General features: G+C 36.9%; 1 protein-coding gene across 6 annotated transcripts in view; it reads left to right on the forward strand.

The window, feature by feature from the left end:
• Positions 1–20297, forward strand: part of LOC149806260 (protein FAM149A-like) — a 241636-nt gene that overhangs the window by 142197 nt on the left and 79142 nt on the right. For all 6 annotated transcript variants that reach the window (XM_089951209.1, XM_089951210.1, XM_089951207.1 and 3 more), the window contains 2 exons: positions 13908–14043; positions 19532–19671. In XM_089951209.1, the coding sequence (XP_089807335.1) occupies positions 13908–14043; positions 19532–19671 (276 nt within the window). The remainder of the gene's footprint in view (positions 1–13907; positions 14044–19531; positions 19672–20297) is intronic.

Below are 20297 nucleotides of genomic sequence, written 5' to 3' on the forward strand. Positions count from 1 at the left end.
CCCTAGAAGGCCCCATTTGGAAATAAAGATTATTGTATTGTATTTATAGAATAATTCACATTGTTTATCTATGCAGCCATCCATGCATGCAGGTTTTAGATCCATTGGTCTTCTTGGTCTTTTGGCATTAACTTTGCTGTCTTCTCAGTACACAGATATTTAGTATAAGGATCAAAATTTGCATTGTGGGTACCTCATGGAATGAAGATGTGGTGCATACCTAACTGCGTTGCTTTGACCTACTTTCTGGGCATTGTTCAACATGATTTTAAAATTGTATCTTGGCTTTTATTCCAGGACCTTTTATTTCTTGCCATCCAATTCAAGGGTTTATTCAACATTGCTTACAACTCTGACTCATGCCGTACCATGGTTAGTTCCTGCTCAGTACTGATTTTAACATTTGGAGTCAGTTGCAGGCAATATTAATATAGTATTATTATTTTTTGTGGTATAAATTATTCATATTTAATTAGTATTTCATCACTACATTTTATCGCCCATCCCCACCAACCCACACTCAAGAAATTGGAACATCAGTATTGATAGTGCCTGGAGTAAATCATGCAGATTTTGTGTTTTGCATCAGTTTTATAGGCCTATGAAAGAGTTAAAGCCTATGGACCGTGGTTATATATTTATAAATGCACTATGTTTTTAGTATGGCCTCCAAAATTAATTGTTATCCATTAACTAATTATCAATAATTTCTCTAGCTTTATGAAGCCTACAGAAATAGGCTGTCTGTCAGAATTGCATCATCTAAATATGTAAATGACAAAGTGGTCTATTCAGAGAGTAGAAAAAGATTATCCATATATACTTATGGAGAATAGATCAGAGCTAGGTTTTTCAAAAACACTACAGGTTATTGCCAGGTGTTATCCACTGTTCATTTCTCTGTCCATCATTTGTCTTTTTGCACAAGTTTGTTATCACTATTCCTCCTAAACTATGTGGGAGGAGAAAAGCTGGTGCCTTAAAATAAATCTATTTTTATGTGACATTGAAATAAATAGATGATTTTTGATGAAAGAAAATGAATCCAGTCTGTTTATATCATTGTAAGTATTTAAAAAATACATGGTTTTACCTTAGCAACCAATGTTTTAACACATTCTTTATGAGATAGAGTTTATGCTTTTTATATTTATCAGTTTTGCCAAAAATATAAAGCTTGATACTTCATAAATATAATCTATAAGTTTTGTTAAGGTGGTGCAAAAATATATTTGGAATATCTGTCCCTGATTTTAACATAACGATTAGATTGTCAATATTAGTACCTCTGCCAAAATTAAGGCAGTCTGCTATTCGTAAATCAGTATCCAGGGCAACTGAGGGGAAAACAAAGGGTTACAATCAATTTCAGGTAAAACTTTCCCTTTAATGAAGGTTTGAATGGTGTGATGATTGCACTCTGTGGCCTCAGAGTAGCCAGTTCATTACACTGATGTGACTGCTGTGTCCCCCCTGGTCCAGCTAGTATGCCAGAATGTGATAAAATGAAGTAATCTGTAAATTTACAGGCCATTATTGAAGGAAACTGCAGGATGTACAGATTCCAATATTTCATTTATTAACAGGATATATTGAAACTGGTACATCTTTCTTTCATTGAAACCTAACTTAAAGGATGCCTGTATAAAGTTGCCACCTTCTAATTCAGGACACCTTCAAAAATTTCAGAGGAAAGTCACTTTATGTTTGTTTCCTTTTTTTTTTATACAAAGAACACCAGGTTAACATAAACAGAGGACATTTTTATTGTCCAAAATTTTCCATTATTTCTTTATGCAAAGGACAGTTTACTTTCTCCCATAAGTATGAGTAAAATTTGTACACCCCCCAAGTAAAATTTGTATCCCCCCCCAAAAATTGCACTTGTTGACAAGATTTTTATAAAAATGTAATGGATCTCTGTCCAGCTGTCCTTGTGCATGTAGGGGTAGGGGACACCTGGCCTTTTAATCCTCTTACATACAAGTTTTTTTGTTTATGAACAGATTAATTAAATAGCATTCCATTTTATATACCACCTAACTTCAAAACTGACCCCACACTTACAACACATCCCATTACGCCCTCTTATATTCACCAAGAGAGGTCCTGTTTGCACAGTTTGTGGAGTTTTGGACTCATTCAAATGGTTTGATACCTGCCAATGCTAGGCAGTGTGATTTTTCTTGGGGGAACACACTTGGTTCCCATTTCCTCAGCAAGACATAGCCTGTAATGTGTCGAAAGTGCTGTTGAAAAAGAAACCATCCTTCACACCAAAATCAGACCTTGCTGTTAAACAGAAACCATCCTTCAGACCAAAATCAGACCTTGCTGTTAAACAGAAACCATCCTTCACACCAAAATGAGACCTTGCTGTTGAACAGAAACCAGCCTTCACATCAAAATGAGACCTTGCTGTTAAAAAAGAAACCATCCTTCACATTAAAATCAGATCTTGCTGTTAAAAAGAATCCAGCCTTCACACCAAAATGAGACCTTGCTGTTTAACAGAAATCAGCCTTCACACCAAAATCAGACCTTGCTGTTTGACAGAATTGAGCCTTCACAACAAAATCAGACATTGCTGTTAAAAAGAAACCAGCCTTCACACGAAAATCAGATCTTGCTGTTAGAAGAAACCAGCCTTCACACAAAAATCAGACCTTTCTGTTAAAAAGAAACCAGCCTTCACACCAAAATCAGACCTTGCTTTTAAAAAGAAACCAGCAATTCACACCAAAATGAGACCTTGCTGTTAGACAGAAACCAACCTTTACACCAAAATGAGACCTTACTGTTAAAAAAGAAACCATCCTTCACACTAAAATCAGACCTTGCTGTCAAAAAGAAACCATCCTTCACACCAAAATCTGACCTTGCTGTTAGACAGAAACGAGCCTTCACAACAAAATCAGACTTTGCTGTTAAAAAGAAACCATCCTTCACACCAAAATCAGACCTTGCTGTTAGACAGAAACGAGCCTTCACAACAAAATCAGACCGTGCTGTTAAAAAGAAACCATCCTTCACACCAAAATCAGACCTTGCTGTTAGACAGAAACGAGCCTTCACAACAAAATCAGACCTTTCTGTTAAAAAGAAACCATCCTTCACACCAATATCAGGGGGTCCCGAGTGGCCGAGTGGTCTAAAGCGTTCACCGTTCTGGATCACTGCCATCTCACCTCTGTCTGCGTGGGTTCGAGTCCAAGGCTCAGCTAGCCTGGGTACGTGGGAAGCCTGCCAGTAGCTTCTCGTGGGTCGGTGGTTCTTCCCTGGGTTTTCCAGGGTTCTTCATCCACCAGTTATACTGGCCGCCATGTATAGTCTATCTTGTGCTGAGAAATGGCGTTAAACCCTACAACAACAACACACCAAAATCAGACCTTGCTGTTAACTCATTAAAACCTGGAGGTTTTTGTTGTTTTCACCTGAAATGTGAGTAGGATCCACATGTTGTGGGCTATTTCTGAATACATCCTAATGCATCAACTTCCAGGTGATTTTCCAATAACCTAATGCCTAGTTGTGTTAGAAACATCGTTATTCATTGGCTATTTGGCTTGCACATGAGCAAAAGAGTAAAAGTTGGACAAAATTTTTTTTGCTTAATGAACCCATCATTTTCATATCGAGACCACTCCATTCAAAATTCCCATTTTATCCTACTTTTTTGCAAAGATTCATCTGTCTGTTTGCAGTTCATACCATTCTGCCTTAGATCTGAGGTTTTTCCCTCTTTATTTTGTAGTGCAACTAGAACTTCCAGATTATTTGGACTCATTTGTACATCTTTAACACACACACACACACACACACACACACACACAGACACACACACACACACACACCACTTCCATTTCATTATCAGTAGAAATGGCTCCTAAATAAAATTACTAATTGACAGCTAACATGTAACTTTGAAACACACAACTGACTTTTTCTTAGGGCAGATGGTCAAATTAGGCATGAAAAAAATTTGTTCACAATTTAAACAACTGAGGGATTAAGCAGTTGCTCAAACTTATGGAGACCAAAAGACAACTGGATTTTGTTTGTGACCTTTGATGATTATGTATTGAAAAGAAGTTCCTTGGGATAATTTTTAGTATCACATAGACCATTAGTCCAAGTTTCCTCTGACCCTTCCCACGCCATTTCTGAGACTTTGTAATTTATGTTGGGTTGGAGGCGATTGCCTATCGAAACGTTGAAAAGTGTGGTGGCTGCTTACTATCAAGCCTAGCAAACTTAACCGATGTTACATGGAGACATACCTGCATGAAATCGATAGGAAAATTATTTATTTTCTCAGAAACTGTGAGTATTATAATCATTATGGTTTTAATCAACTGAGAGATGAGACGAAACAATAGCGTTAATGAAGTCTGACCTGGTACTTGCCATTTGTTTTTCTAGTCACATGACTCCACAGATATCACAACCTACATGGCAGTGACATCTGAGATCCAACAGTCATGTGATATCAACAATAAACCCCTTTCTAATGTTGTCATACAAAAATACGACAGTATTAAATGAAAGTCACATCCTGTTGTAAAAGAATGAAAGGAAACACACAATTCTAAATACATTGTTAAGCCTGTCACTATCACAGCAGCTTGGAGAAAATCAGATTCACCAAGAATAAAACATATGTCTAGGATGGTTTTGTTTTGTTTATCGCATGACTACTGCATTGACGTGAATCTGGCTTTGTCCGACACGTTTGAGTTTCACTGGATTATGGCAAGTAAATTCAAAAAATGCCTTGCTCATCTGATATAATAAGTTTAATTTGCATACTTGGAGCAGTCACTGCTGATACACATTAGTGACTGCTGAAGCCAGGGTGAAACCACTATTTAAATAAGAAAAACATGGCCACTGACTCACCACAGATTAAATGACATCTATTTAGGAACTTTGCAGGGGGGTGGGGGATTAGAATGGGTTACTGCTGAACTTAGATGACTATTATCACACACACACACACAACACACACACACACACACACACACACACACACACACACACACACACACACACACACACACACACACACACACACACACACACACACACACACACACACACACACACACACACACACACACACACACACACACACACACACACACACACACACACGTTCATGTTGCATTATACAACTATTTGGTTGCAACCTAAATGCAAACGTTTGGGTTAAGCCAGTAAAATATGAAATGTAGGTCACAGTAACCTGAGTCAGTGAAACATGAAATATGAGTCATCTACTCATTAACTTTCATGAATCTGGTATATATCTACAGGATGTAAATTGCATTTGTAGTCACGAGCCAAATGCAAAAACTTAACCTAAGCCAGGAAAATGTTAAATGTAGGTCATAGTAACCTTTTTTTGTGCTAGTTATAGAGATACATATAACTGGAAGATTCTAGCATGGACAGAAAGTGAGAAAAACACATTTAATCAAAGCCAGTGAAGCATCAGATCTAGATCACTGTGACCTACTTTTGTGATTAGAGTGGAGTATTCCTCCAGATGCATTCTCTCACCAAGTTTCTTGAATCTAGGAACAGTATATATAATGGTGCTAAAACCTATTTGGGCATGAACTAAATACAAAACTTAACCTAAAGCAATAAAATGTAAAATGTAGGTCACAGTAGCAGTCTTTTGTGGTAAGAGATATTATAGTTTGATGAATATAAAACAAAAACTACCAAATGTATTCAAAGTCAGTGAAGCACAATAGATGCTACAGTGACCTACATTTGTGATGATGCATCAAGATGCATCTCCCCACTAAGCTTCATGATACCAGACATTACAGTATTTACACAGTGTGCCAAAAAAATCCACAACAGTTTGACTAAGAATTTATATTTAATTAATGTTTGTATTAATTTAGCCCCTTCATTCGTCTCTGCTGGAGGTAAGTGTCATGAAACCCACTCCAAACTATTGCCTAGGACCTCAGATGAAAGAATGGCTGATATTAAACCAATGTGTGCATATGTATATGGTTTATGTGTGTTGACACCAACACAGATATTAAAACAATGTACATATGTATACTGTTTATGTGTGTTGACACCAACACTGACATTGTGCATATTATAACAGCTTATTGCTACTTCGCTAAAAATTACCACCGTAGTAAATTGCATTGCTATAATAAATAGATAGATAACCCTGTACCACTGTACTAAATTGCATTGCTATAATAAATAGATACCCCTGTACCATTGTACTAAAATACACTGCCATAATAGATAACCCTGTACCACTGTACTAAATTGCATAGCTATAATAAATAGATACCCCTGTACCACTGTACTAAATTGCATTGCTATAATAAATAGATACCCCTGTACCATTGTACTAAAATACACTGCCATAATAAATAGATACCCCTGTACCATTATACTAAATTGCATTGCTATAATAAATAGATACCCCTGTACCATTGTACTAAATTGCATTACTATAATAAATAGATACCCCTGTACCATTGTACTAAATTACACTGCCATAATAGATACCCCTGTACCATTACACTAAATTGCATTGCTATAATAAATAGATACCCCTGTACCATTGTACTAAATTGCATTACTATAATAAATAGATACCCCTGTACCATTGTACTAAATTGCATTGCTATAATAAATATATACCCCTTTAATGATATTTGGCTATTGCTGTGCTGATACTGTTAGTTTTTCTAACACCTATAGACAAGGGCAGAATAAAGATGTTAGCTTTATGCTTTTAATTCATATGACTTGCTATAGCAAATCCCCATGATTTTTCTTTCCAACTTTCCCTCCTGAGATCATTACACTGTGGTCATAACTCAAAATCAAGTACACACTTTAAGTTTCTCCTGCTGAAACTGCATCAATAAAACTTGTTTAAAAAAATATTAAAAAATGCCACTGGCAATTACATTACAGTTGTTGTATGTTTGACTTTCAACACCCTTCTTAGGATGAATCCTGCTGAGGTGCATACAGACTTACAGACATACAGATGGACAGACATGTATTCCCTGATAAAGTCTAGGGACAGAAAGACTGATGACAAGACTGATGACAAGTTGGATAATTGATTGATAGAAATGAAACCCTTCCAGTAAGCAGTAATTGGGTTTGGTACAGTTAGAATCATGCATCTTTAATAGCTATTTTGTTTCTTCTTATCCATATGAAATCAAACATCTGAATTTGATATTGATTAGTGTTTTCTTCCTGCACATGTTGAATTCCTGACACACGAAATTGATAACAGATAGAACAAATTTACTGCAATGGTGGGTTTTATTGGCAACAAATTCTGTTTTTATCTCTTCATCTAAATACTGGTAACTTGGGAAAATCAATGAAATCTCTTCTTCCTTAAGCTGCAAGCTTCACTGTAAATTTATCCCAAGTGACCCTCAAGTCTTTTTGTTTAGATATCTGTAGCAGGTGTCAGGAAGTACCATATTTTCTCATGTACCAGCATAGACCCAGACCTGATAATCCTATAATGCACTAGCACATCAGGGTGAAGATGTTCATTTTACTTGTGATTTTAACATTATAGACCTTGATGTTATAAAATTATGGGATATCAAATCTAGGTCTTTAGAGTGCAACTGCCTGCAAGTTATTCAGGTAAAGATTACCATACATACTCATTTATTAGACAAGTCAAACTTCAAACACTAATGATCCTGACTGCTGTAGAATAATGTGCAGGCAGATCAAGGTCTATATTGTTCTATTGTTTCCTTCTAACAAACTGCACAGACCCAGATAAGTCAGTATATTATGCGATGGCAGATCTGGGTCTGTGCTGTTTGATTTGACTTACAGGTGAGCATATATGGTATATGGACACATGCTACAGACAGTTGTGTTTGGCAGTGGCCATCCAGAAAGCGTTGATTTCTAATCAAATACAGTAATACCTTGTGCATTCACGTTTCTGGATTCGCGAATTCACGGATTCGCGAAATTTTCATTGGTACCCTTTCCGTACATGTTTTCTTTATTTTATTGAATTGTACCTTCGTTATATGACTTCTGTGACATATGAAGTTTACCTAGTTTACCTTCCTGACAATGACAAAGAAAATGTCAGTCATTAAGTTTACAGTCCCATTCGTTACCTGGTTTTACCTCACTTTGAGTGCAAAAGAAAATGGCAGCCAATGAATTAGTATAGGGGTAATATTAGTATACATGTACCATATTGTAAATGCGCTAGTGTGGCAAATACCCATTAGGCGATACTGTACTATATTTTTACGTCAACCATTTATTTCTTTTTTTAAGGGTAATGTACTAAGCTAACTTTTAAATGAAACCAAAGTGCTTTGGGAGCATGATTTGGGTCATATTTAGGGTTTAAACCCTAGAAATAAGCATTTATTAGCATTTTTAGTGACTCGTACCAAACATTCGCGATTCCTCCTGATCCGTGACTGGTTCTGGAACCTAACCTCGCGAATGTTCGAGGTATTACTGTATGGTGTTTCTTCTAATGCTGCTGTGACATAGTGGTTTTCTTGCTGGACTCCTGACCAGAAAAGTTTAAGTTCAAATACTACTATCAGAATAACCTGGGTTGGCTTACCTATGGTGTGTGTGTTCCTGGACAAGACACTGTACTCCAAATGCCTGTGAAAGATTCATTTGCTGCAGGTTACCATTAACACAAATCAAACCTTCATTTTTCATCAATGACACTTGTTTCCTCTTTTTATAAGCCATCGATAAACAGTCAGGTTTCCTTCTGGTGTGAAGGATGGCTTCTGTTTAACAGCAAGGTCTGATTTTGGTGTGAAGGATGGTTTCTTTTTAACAGCAGTGTCTCATTTTGGTGTGAAGGCTGGTTTCTGTTTAACTCATGAACCCTGGTGCCAAGTTTACATGGCAGGAGGTAGTAGCCTACTGCCGAGCTCTGTAGTGTCAAAGCCATGTACGATACACTAAAGTGTGTGGTATTATAGAAAGGTAGACAGATGTAGCGCTACAATGATACCATATAATCTGGAATTTCTTGTTGCACTACAAAATACAGAGGGAAAAAACTCATTTTTTGTATCCGATTTTTTTTCTTCCCAAAATTCGCCTGTGGTCGGAATCCGATTTTGTGTCTGCATTTTAGACTTTTTGGTCTCAAATCTAAGGCAGAATGGTATGAACTGCAAACAGACAGATGAACCTTTGCAAAAAGTAGGATAAGATGGGCATGTGGAATAAAGAGCCAAATAGCCAATGAAAAATGATTTTTATAACACAGCTAGGCAGTATGTTATTGGAAGATCACCTGGAAGTTGGTGTTTTAGGATGTATTCAGAAATAGCTTTCAAAATATGTTTCCTACTCGAATTTCAGGCAAAAGCAACAAAATCCTCCAGGGGTTACTGTGTTAAGAGTAAATAATTTTTTAATTTTATTTCTTAGAGTAAAATGATTGGTTTTCATTAGGGTTATGTTAGGCATATGTGATATAAACATGATCACGTGCCCCCCCCCCCCTTTCAGTTTTGCGACTTGGGGATTTTCGAAACTGCATTTTAGAATACGATATAATCTTTGTTTTTAGAGAAATAATTGCAGTTGGGCTTTTCTCTTTACATTGGACAGTGTTGTTTTCATTTGGAGTTATTTCAAATTACTTGGATTCATTATTTTTTTTCCTGGAAAATACATGTGCTCATATGAAATTCTTGAACAAAGATAGCTCTTATAATATTTATTAGGATTTCCATAACCGGAGTGATATTTCTTGTTTCTACAAGGAACTGTAGACTTCAGCACACTATAGGTTACAGCATACGTCATCGTCTTCTATATTGGATTCTTCACTGGGACTTGAGCTTGAAATAATTAGAACATTTTATTATTAGGACTTCTAAAATTTTATTTATGGATTATTGTTGGATTATTTTTGGATTTGATTCTTAAAACCGTAAGTTCATATTTTTTCATTTTTTACTGAATTTTTCCAGGAAAATAAATTATTATATTTTTCAAAGCTTGTTGTTTTCACTCTTTCTTGTGTTACTCTTTATTTGAGCCTAAACACGTAACAGAATTATCAGACTGGTTTTATGAGACATTAAATGGCAAGCAGTCAGGTACTGATAAATGCACACACTGTTATTTCTCTACAGAAGAAAATAGAATCTCTTGTCATTGGCAAGTATATAAAAAAAACGCAAGGATACACTATCCTTGTGTGGAACTTATTTTATTAAATTTTTTTTTTCTTTTTGCTAATGAAAAGGTTTTCAGAATCATCTACCTCTGCTTTATTTGTCTAAGATGTCACATGCCTTATGTCAGTCCTGCTTTATTTGTCTAAGATGCCACATGCCTTATGTCAGTCCTGCTTTATTTGTCTAAGATGCCACATGCCTTATGTCAGTCCTGCTTTATTTGTCTAAGATGCCACATGCCTTATGTCAGTCCTGCTTTATTTGTCTAAGATGCCACATGCCTTATGTCAGTCCTGCTTTATTTGTCTAAGATGCCACATGCCTTATGTCAGTCCTGCTTTATTTGTCTAAGATGTCACATGCCTTATGTCAGTCCTGCTTTATTTGTCTAAGATGTCACATGCCTTATGTCAGTCCTGCTTTATTTGTCTAAGATGCCACATGCCTTATGTCAGTCCTGCTTTATTTGTCTAAGATGTCACATGCCTTATGTCCTTATGTCAGTCCTGCTTTATTTGTCTAAGATGCTACATGCCTTATGTCAGTCCTGCTTTATTTGTCTAAGATGCCACATGCCTTATGTCAGTCCTGCTTTATTTGTCTAAGATGCCACATGCCTTATGTCAGTCCTGCTTTATTTGTCTAAGATGTCACATGCCTTATGTCCTTATGTCAGTCCTGCTTTATTTGTCTAAGATGCCACATGCCTTATGTCAGTCCTGCTTTATTTGTCTAAGATGTCACATGCCTTATGTCAGTCCTGCTTTATTTGTCTAAGATGTCACATGCCTTATGTCAGTCCTGCTTTATTTGTCTAAGATGCCACATGCCTTATGTCAGTCCTGCTTTATTTGTCTAAGATGTCACATGCCTTATGTCAGTCCTGCTTTATTTGTCTAAGATGTCACATGCCTTATGTCAGTCCTGCTTTATTTGTCTAAGATGTCACATGCCTTATGTCAGTCCTGCTTTATTTGTCTAAGATGTCACATGCCTTATGTCAGTCCTGCTTTATTTGTCTAAGATGTCACATGCCTTATGTCAGTCCTGCTTTATTTGTCTAAGATGTCACATGCCTTATGTCAGTCCTGCTTTATTTGTCTAAGATGCCACATGCCTTATGTCAGTCCTGCTTTATTTGTCTAAGATGTCACATGCCTTTTGTGAGTCCTGCTTTATTTGTCTAAGATGTCACATGCCTTATGTCAGTCCTGCTTTATTTGTCTAAGATGTCACATGCCTTTTGTGAGTCCTGCTTTATTTGTCTAAGATGTCACATGCCTTTTGTGAGTCCTGCTTTATTTGTCTAAGATGCCACATGCCTTATGTCAGTCCTGCTTTATTTGTCTAAGATGCCACATGCCTTATGTCAGTCCTGCTTTATTTGTCTAAGATGCCACATGCCTTATGTCAGTCCTGCTTTATTTGTCTAAGATGCCACATGCCTTATGTCAGTCCTGCTTTATTTGTCTAAGATGCCACATGCCTTATGTCAGTCCTGCTTTATTTGTCTAAGATGCCACATGCCTTATGTCAGTCCTGCTTTATTTGTCTAAGATGCCACATGCCTTTTGTCAGTCCTGCTTTATTTGTCTAAGATGCCACATGCCTTATGTCAGTCCTGCTTTATTTGTCTAAGATGTCACATGCCTTATGTCAGTCCTGCTTTATTTGTCTAAGATGTCACATGCCTTATGTCAGTCCTGCTTTATTTGTCTAAGATGTCACATGCCTTATGTCAGTCCTGCTTTATTTGTCTAAGATGTCACATGCCTTATGTCAGTCCTGCTTTATTTGTCTAAGATGCCACATGCCTTTTGTCAGTCCTGCTTTATTTGTCTAAGGTGTCACATGCCTTATGTGAGTCCTGCTTTATTTGTCTAAGATGTCACATGCCTTATGTCAGTCCTGCTTTATTTGTCTAAGATGTCACATGCCTTATGTCAGTCCTGATTTTTTTGTCTAAGATGTCACATGCCTTATGTCAGTCCTGCTTTATTTGTCTAGGATGTCACATGCCTTATGTCAGTCCTGCTTTATTTGTCTAAGATGTCACATGCCTTATGTCAGTCCTGCTTTATTTACAAAAGATGTCACATGCCTTATATCAGTCCTGCTTTATTTACAAAAGATGTCACATGCCTTTTGTCAGTCCTGCTTTATTTACAAAAGATGTCACATGCCTTATGTCAGTCCTGCTTTATTTGTCTAAGATGTCACATGCCTTATGTCAGTCCTGCTTTATTTACAAAAGATGTCACATGCCTTATGTCAGTCCTGCTTTATTTACAAAAGATGTCACATTCCTTATGTGAGTCCTGCTTTATTTACAAAAGATGTCACATGCCTTATGTCAGTCCTGCTTTATTTGTCTAAGATGTCACATGCCTTATGTCAGTCCTGCTTTATTTGTCTAAAATGTCACATGCCTTATGTCAGTCCTGCTTTATTTACAAAAGATGTCACATGCCTTATGTCAGTCCTGCTTTATTTGTCTAAGATGTCACATGCCTTATGTCAGTCCTGCTTTATTTGTCTAAGATGTCACATGCCTTATGTCAGTCCTGCTTTATTTACAAAAGATGTCACATGCCTTATATCAGTCCTGCTTTATTTACAAAAGATGTCACATGCCTTTTGTCAGTCCTGCTTTATTTACAAAAGATGTCACATGCCTTATGTCAGTCCTGCTTTATTTGTCTAAGATGTCACATGCCTTATGTCAGTCCTGCTTTATTTACAAAAGATGTCACATGCCTTATGTCAGTCCTGCTTTATTTACAAAAGATGTCACATTCCTTATGTGAGTCCTGCTTTATTTACAAAAGATGTCACATGCCTTATGTCAGTCCTGCTTTATTTGTCTAAGATGTCACATGCCTTATGTCAGTCCTGCTTTATTTGTCTAAAATGTCACATGCCTTATGTCAGTCCTGCTTTATTTACAAAAGATGTCACATGCCTTATGTCAGTCCTGCTTTATTTGTCTAAGATGTCACATGCCTTATGTCAGTCCTGCTTTATTTGTCTAAGATGTCACATGCCTTATGTGAGTCCTGCTTTATTTGTCTAAGATGTAACATGCCTTATGTCAGTCCTGCTTTATTTGTTTAAGATGTCACATGCCTTATGTCAGTCCTGCTTTATTTATAAAAGATCTCACATGACTTATGCCAGATCTTATTTATTAGTAAAGATCTTAAGTCTCACATGACCTATATCCTTATTTCTCAAATCTACAGTAACCATAAATGAATATTCATTGGTTAGTAACAAAAAATGTCTGGAGATGTGTGGTGTGGTTGTCCTTAGTCCTGTCTGCTGGTAAAGGGTATTAATACTCCATATACTTCACTGATTTTGTACTTATTTGCATTTATTGGGGGGAAAAGGATGGTGTAGTTCACAGAGCATTACCAACTATTGATATGGTTTTATATATTGCCATCCTTTGCAGCTGATTTGTGTTGTTTCTTGATTAGATCATTTGAAACTCATAGGGTTTGTATACTGGAGTCCATCCCTTGCAGCTCGTTTAGTTAGTTAGATTTAGTGTTTGTATGCTAGAGTCCACCCCTTGCAGCTCGTTTTAGTTAGTTACATTTAGTGTTTAGCTTCAGCAAAAGATAATGATAATGATTAAACAGCTGGAAGATTTGTGATCCTTTGATTTTGTTTCTGCAGTTATCGAGGAAGCCCATCCAACAGTGGCCGCTCATCCCCCACATTGACCGAGGAGATTCACAGCACCACTTCCATACCTCAGACAACTGGCAACACCACAGAGCGTAGCAGTATTGACTCCAACTACTTCATTGATGTAAGTGACTGCAACCCACTTTTCATAAATTTTGACATGTTTACCCACCTTTATTCCCTTTGCAAGTGTAGTATGTCTTCAGTTTGAATAAGTTTGTTTTCGATTTGATTTTTTGGGCACTTTACAGCACTGTAGCACAGATAGGTTATTTATTGCCAGGGCAATTGGAGCAAAGTGTCTTGCCCAGGGATACCACTGTAACACAGGTTATTTATTGCCAGGGCAATTGGAGCAGAGTGCCTTGCCCAGGGATACCACTGTAACACAGACAGGTTATTTATTGCCAGGGCAATTGGAGCAAAGTGCCTTGCCCAAGGATACCACTGTAGCTGACCCAGGCTAGTATGATGGTAGGATTTGAACCTGCACCCTTTCAGTTGTGAGTCTGACATGCTAACCTGTGGGCCACTGCATTTCCTCAGTTTTTACTTGAAAGTATGCCTTACAGTTTTAGAGAATTTAAAATATAAAAGCATTTCCAGACCCAAAATTCATTTTAGTTGTAATTAGATTTGAAATTTGAATTTATCACCATAAAGCTGTAAGTGCAATTCAGAGTTTTTAAAAAATATAGTCAAAAGATTGATACATGCAGATCCAATGTGAATTCAAAACCATTATAGCCAGGCTACTGTTTGAAGTTTCAGTAATGTAAGTTGATTAAGGTCAACACAGATAATGGACATGTCAATGATACTGATGTAGCATTTCATTTTTTGCTGCAGTGCTTAAAAGCCTTGTGACTCCTGACATTTGCCAATTTTTTTTTTTTTTAAGAATAAGACTTTGATTAGTATGCATTGGTTTGTTCAGGATCATAAATCTATTCATTGGTGAGTTTGCTATGGAGATTGTTTTCTGTTTATGTTCAGCACATTAAAGTCTCCAGGCAAATTAATGAACTAGATACATAAAGCTTTACGATGCACATTAAATTCCTCCTAATTATATAACTGTTACATAAGCGATATTGAATTAGGGGAATCATTTCTCCATGGCAGCTCAGTCAATAAAATCAAATCTCGACTTGTTATGGCTAAGTTATATATGGTGTGATTTTGGTGTAGATTTAAGGCTGATCAGTTGGGGGTAATCTCTTGTAATGGAAAAATGATGTTCTTTACACATTGCCCAACAGCACACTAGGCCAAACTCATCAGTGAATCGGAATAATGTTATTGTTGTTAATGAGGCAAAATTTTACACTATTATTGACATGAATATACATGCAAATTTTACCTGGACAGTAGAGCATTCCATAATATTGTTCTTGGTTTGTAGTTAACTGTACTCTTAACATATTATTTGCTATATTATGCCAAGGGAATGGGCGCTAAGTGCCTTTCCCAAGGACACATTGGGGTAGCCAACCTGGACTGTACAGGTATTCAATCAGTGACAGCAAAAATATGTACCTAGGACCATTTTTATATCCTGTTTTATATCCCATTTTGCCATGTAGTTTAATGAATCATATAACCAATTTTTGTTAGTGCAGCTAGATTATCAGTTTTTGATTAATTACCATCAGATGTGGTAAATTCTGTGGTCATCACCAGACGTTGCACATATAGAAGAATCTCTTTGCTGCATTTTGTTTTGTTAGAGTTATTGCCCATTTTTCTTGTAGCATAATGCAGTGTACATTATGTCACAGACTTGTTATCATGCAATAGTCCTGCAGTTCTTGATAGATTCCTATGAAAGTTTATAAATATTATTGCCATCACTTGAAGATATGTACATTGACAAATCACTTTGCCCCATTTTGTTTTGTTAAGAGTTATTGCCCTTTTTTCTTGTAGCTTAATGCACTGTACAGTATATTACGGACTTGTTATCATGTAATAGTCCTGCAGTTCTTGATAGATTCCTGTTAAAGTTTATAAATGTTGTCAATACTTAAAGATATCTATAATAACAAATCACTTTGCTCCTGCAATAGTTAGCTTTCCTTGACAATGTGAACAAAATCAGGCTTAATGCTAAAGAATTGAGCTATTCTGAAATCAAAAAAAGTTTGAAGTATGTAACACATGCTCAAGCATCATTGATCATATACGAATAAATAAAGTATCATATTGTTTCGTAAAATTTATCTTTGAAAAAATGTATAAGCACTAAGCTTAGAATTATTTATATTACTTAGAACTGTTTAACAGTCTTGAGGTTTCATCCATTTGAGATTGATAATGAAAAAAAGAAATGCCATTAGCCTGCCTTGTGTGATTGGGAATTATCTTCCATAACAGTCGACCAGTATATTGAAAACTCTTTTTAAGAATCCCTTCTTTGACTTTGGTATAATGTAATTTAGCTTCTAACAGACATTACATTTGGAGTTCTATCAGCATCTCATTGGTGACAGATATTGTTTACATAACAAAAATATCATATCTGGACACTTTATGCATAAATTTAGCTTCAGCTATCATCCATCATCTGATGTCCATCCAAGTTTGTTATTTTGTAAAATTATCCCAAGGTCTTAAGTTGGTCCTAAATAAAAATGGTGCCACTTGGCCACCCAAGATGGCCACCATAACAGCCATCTTGAAAATCATGTTATTGCTACTGCTTCTGAATCGATGTCCATAGCATAAGTGTTTCAGTGAGATATTTCTTATGGTTGCTTACTTAGTCCAAAATGAAAATGTGCCAGTCTGATGTACAATATAGCGGAAAGTTCTTCCTATGGATCAGTGTCACCTGACTGGTCATTGACTAGTCACTGGTCATGGCAGTAGGTGACTGATCACCAGCCACTGGGCATTCGTATATGAGTACTGGCTGCCATTCATTGGAAGCAGGCAATCATTAAATCCAGCTAGAGATTGGGAGTCACCATGCAGATGCCAGACTAGGAAATTGAATTAGATCAGTATCCTTCCATTTACAGTTATCTTACTGATTCCCTTCAGAATGTGGGGTCATCCAACAGGAGGAAGTAATTAGTCTGTCCCTTTTATGCAGCTGTATACTTTGGGGCCTTGGTGCCTTACCGGAGAGGTCAATGTTGCAGTCTGTGGGCCAGAGTTGCTTCTCTCACAGTAAAGATTAAAAGGAGGGAAGGGAGCAGGCCCTCTTCTTCCAGATGCCCCAGGAAGGTCAAGAGTTGCTTTGACCCACATGCTGAATGGGCCACCACCAGGAAATGTCCCTTTTCTTCATGTCAAGAGTTATGGGACGCTATTTCCCTTACCCATAGTCATCTCTTCAACAGAGAGATACCAGTCAGCAAAGTCCCTTTTCCCAAGAAGCAAAAGTGTATGTAAGTTAGAGTATATGTGTGTGATGAGTGTGTATAAATGTAAGATTTCAGTGGTTACTGATCTTATAAGGCTTGTGTCTTCTTTGTTACATTCAGGTTGATCTCTTTGAAACTATGATAAGGTTTTCAACAAGACATCTGTGCAAATGTGACTTGGTTTACAGAATTGCAAAAAGGATGGAATAAGTAAGAAATGGGTGCATATAGAATGAGTTCTTTTATTGCCGCAGCAAATATTTGTTATGATATTTCAACAAAGGGACAGTTGAAGAAGTGTCATGCACCCATTCTTGTACCATTACTATATTGTCAATTTGCCCATCTGAGTTTATGTGGTCTAATAGTGCACTTCAGATAACTAGGACCCAACATCATCATATGGGAGCTCTTTAGTAAAAACCTTTTCTAATTCAGTCTTGTTTTCTAAACCCAATCACACTTTTTGTAACCACCAAAGGTCTACAGCCCTTACAAATAATTGGCTACCGTTTAGTTGTTGAATTGCCTATCACATCTAAAAGGCCTTTGAAAGTTGTGCTTTTGAGATCAAAATTTGAGAGATATTGCCCTTTCTTGATCAGTTTTAATCTCCCTTGCAGCAGATCTTTGTAACCATGTAGCATTGAAAATATTAGGAATATAGTGTGTACCATGTCTTTTAGACCCAGATGTGTCTTGATACGTGTTTTGTGCTGTTGACTATATTTTTGGACAGAGTTATGGCCCTTGAGATTTATCTTAAAACAAAAATGAAATGGGATGTTTCTTGTAACTGCTCTAAAATCTTTCAGCTTATTCAGATATAATTTGGTGTGAACCTTTGTGTGCACATACTTGGTTTAATCTTTTCTGCACCATTTGGACATGTTTCTTGTAAAACATATTATTGTCTTCACTTGGAAACCTGGAATATTTCATGTAGTCACTAATTAGCTCAAGAAGCATTCAGCATGCACTGACTGAATTTGGTAGGAATATGGTCTCTTATCCCTAGATGTGTATTTTATGGGTTTGTCATGTCCTGAGTTACAGCCCTTTACAGTCAACTTAATATTTGTACATGGGATGTTGGTTGTAAAAAGCAATATTCAAGAAACAGTCAACATATTTTGATACAGTTTTGATGTGAACGTTGTTTTATAGCACTGTGTGTATCATCTATCCAATTTTGACAGAGATATGGTTCTTGTCAATCTTTAACTTCATATGGGATGTTGCTTGCGTTAATAAGGCTGTTAAAGGAGGTGGATTTCAAGTATTTCACATCATCATTGAGAGGAGTAATATCAACTGAATTCCCATCTTCTAACTTTGGTTTCCAGACACAAGTTACTTTGATGAAGACTGTTTGGAGCATATTGTAATGAGTGGAACCCTTTGTGATGGACCTTTTGCCACTGGCTTATATTGTAATGAGTGGAACCCTTTGTGATGGACCTTTTGCCACTGGCTTATATTGTAATGAGTGGAACCCTTTGTGATGGACCTTTTGCCACTGGCTTATATTGTAATGAGTGGAACCCTTTGTGATGGACCTTTTGCCACTGGCTTATATTGTAATGAGTGGAACCCTTTGTGATGGACCTTTTGCCACTGGCTTATATTGTAATGAGTGGAACCCTTTGTGATGGACCTTTTGCCACTGGCTTATATTGTAATGAGTGGAACCCTTTGTGATGGACCTTTTGCCACTGGCTTATATTGTAATGAGTGGAACCCTTTGTGATGAACCTTTTGCCACTGGCTTATATTGTAATGAGTGGAACCCTTTTGTGATGGACCTTTTGCCACTGGCTTATATTGTAATGAGTGGAACCCTTTTGTGATGGACCTTTTGCCACTGGCTTATATTGTAATGAGTGGAACCCTTTGTGATGGACCTTTTGCCACTGGCTTATATTGTAATGAGTGGAACCCTTTGTGATGGACCTTTTGCCACTGGCTTATATTGTAATGAGTGGAACCCTTTGTGATGGACCTTTTGCCACTGGCTCATATTGTAATGAGTGGAACCCTTTGTGATGGACCTTTTGCCACTGGCTCATTTGTTTTGCTTGTTCATTGTTTATTCTCACAGGTTGTTATAATTCAGAAGAAAGAAAAACAGGCATGTGACTTATTTTTCTGAATTTTGATAGTATATTAATGTTCATTTGCATTTTATGAAGCGTGTTTACAGAAGCAGATGCTGTAATTTTGATTCTCTTTGTATTGCAGGAGTTTGACAGACAGGCGGCTAAAACTGTACAAGCTTTGTTTGATGAAATAGACTCCGTACTATTTGAACAAAGTTCCAATAGAGCAGAATACATCTACAACGAATGTCAAGAATGGATATCTCAGTTTCCTCATTTGAGGTAAGGTTGGTTTTAGCTCAGTTGGTCACATTCAGTAAAATTATCCATTGTTTGTTGTCCATCCATCCATTAGCACAAGTTTGTTACCAGTATCCCCCTAAACTACTTGTAAGATGACCATGAAACTGTAAACATGCATTCATTCCAAGGTCTAGTTTGGTTTACATCACTGTGGTGGGACATGAACATTCAGTGTAGTCACCACAGAGACCATCTTGAAAATCTGGTTATAAATACTCCTGAATGGATGGTCATATCAGCATGGAGTTTTCACTGTAAGACTTCTTATGATGTCTGGTTGGTCCTAAACAAAAATGTTGACAATCTGATTACCAACACAGTGCAATCTTGCAAATCTTGTTATCATATTGATATGGTGTTTTTATCAAAAGACTTCTTATGATATCTAATTGATCCTAAATGAAAATGTTGCCAATCTGAAATCCAGTATGGCCACCATGGCAGTGATGTTGAAAATCTTGTTATTGCTACCCCAAACGGTTGACATCTGGTTTTCAGCAGAAGACATTGCATTCTAGTTGGTCTTAATGAAAATGGTGCTGATCAGACTTTCAATATGGCCACCAAGGAAGCCATCTTTGAAAATCTTCTTACAGCTACTCCAT

Source organism: Sinohyriopsis cumingii, chromosome 2 (assembly GCF_028554795.1).
Source record: "Sinohyriopsis cumingii isolate HCF-2022 chromosome 2, ASM2855479v2, whole genome shotgun sequence".
Taxonomy (NCBI): Eukaryota; Metazoa; Mollusca; class Bivalvia; order Unionida; family Unionidae; genus Sinohyriopsis; species Sinohyriopsis cumingii.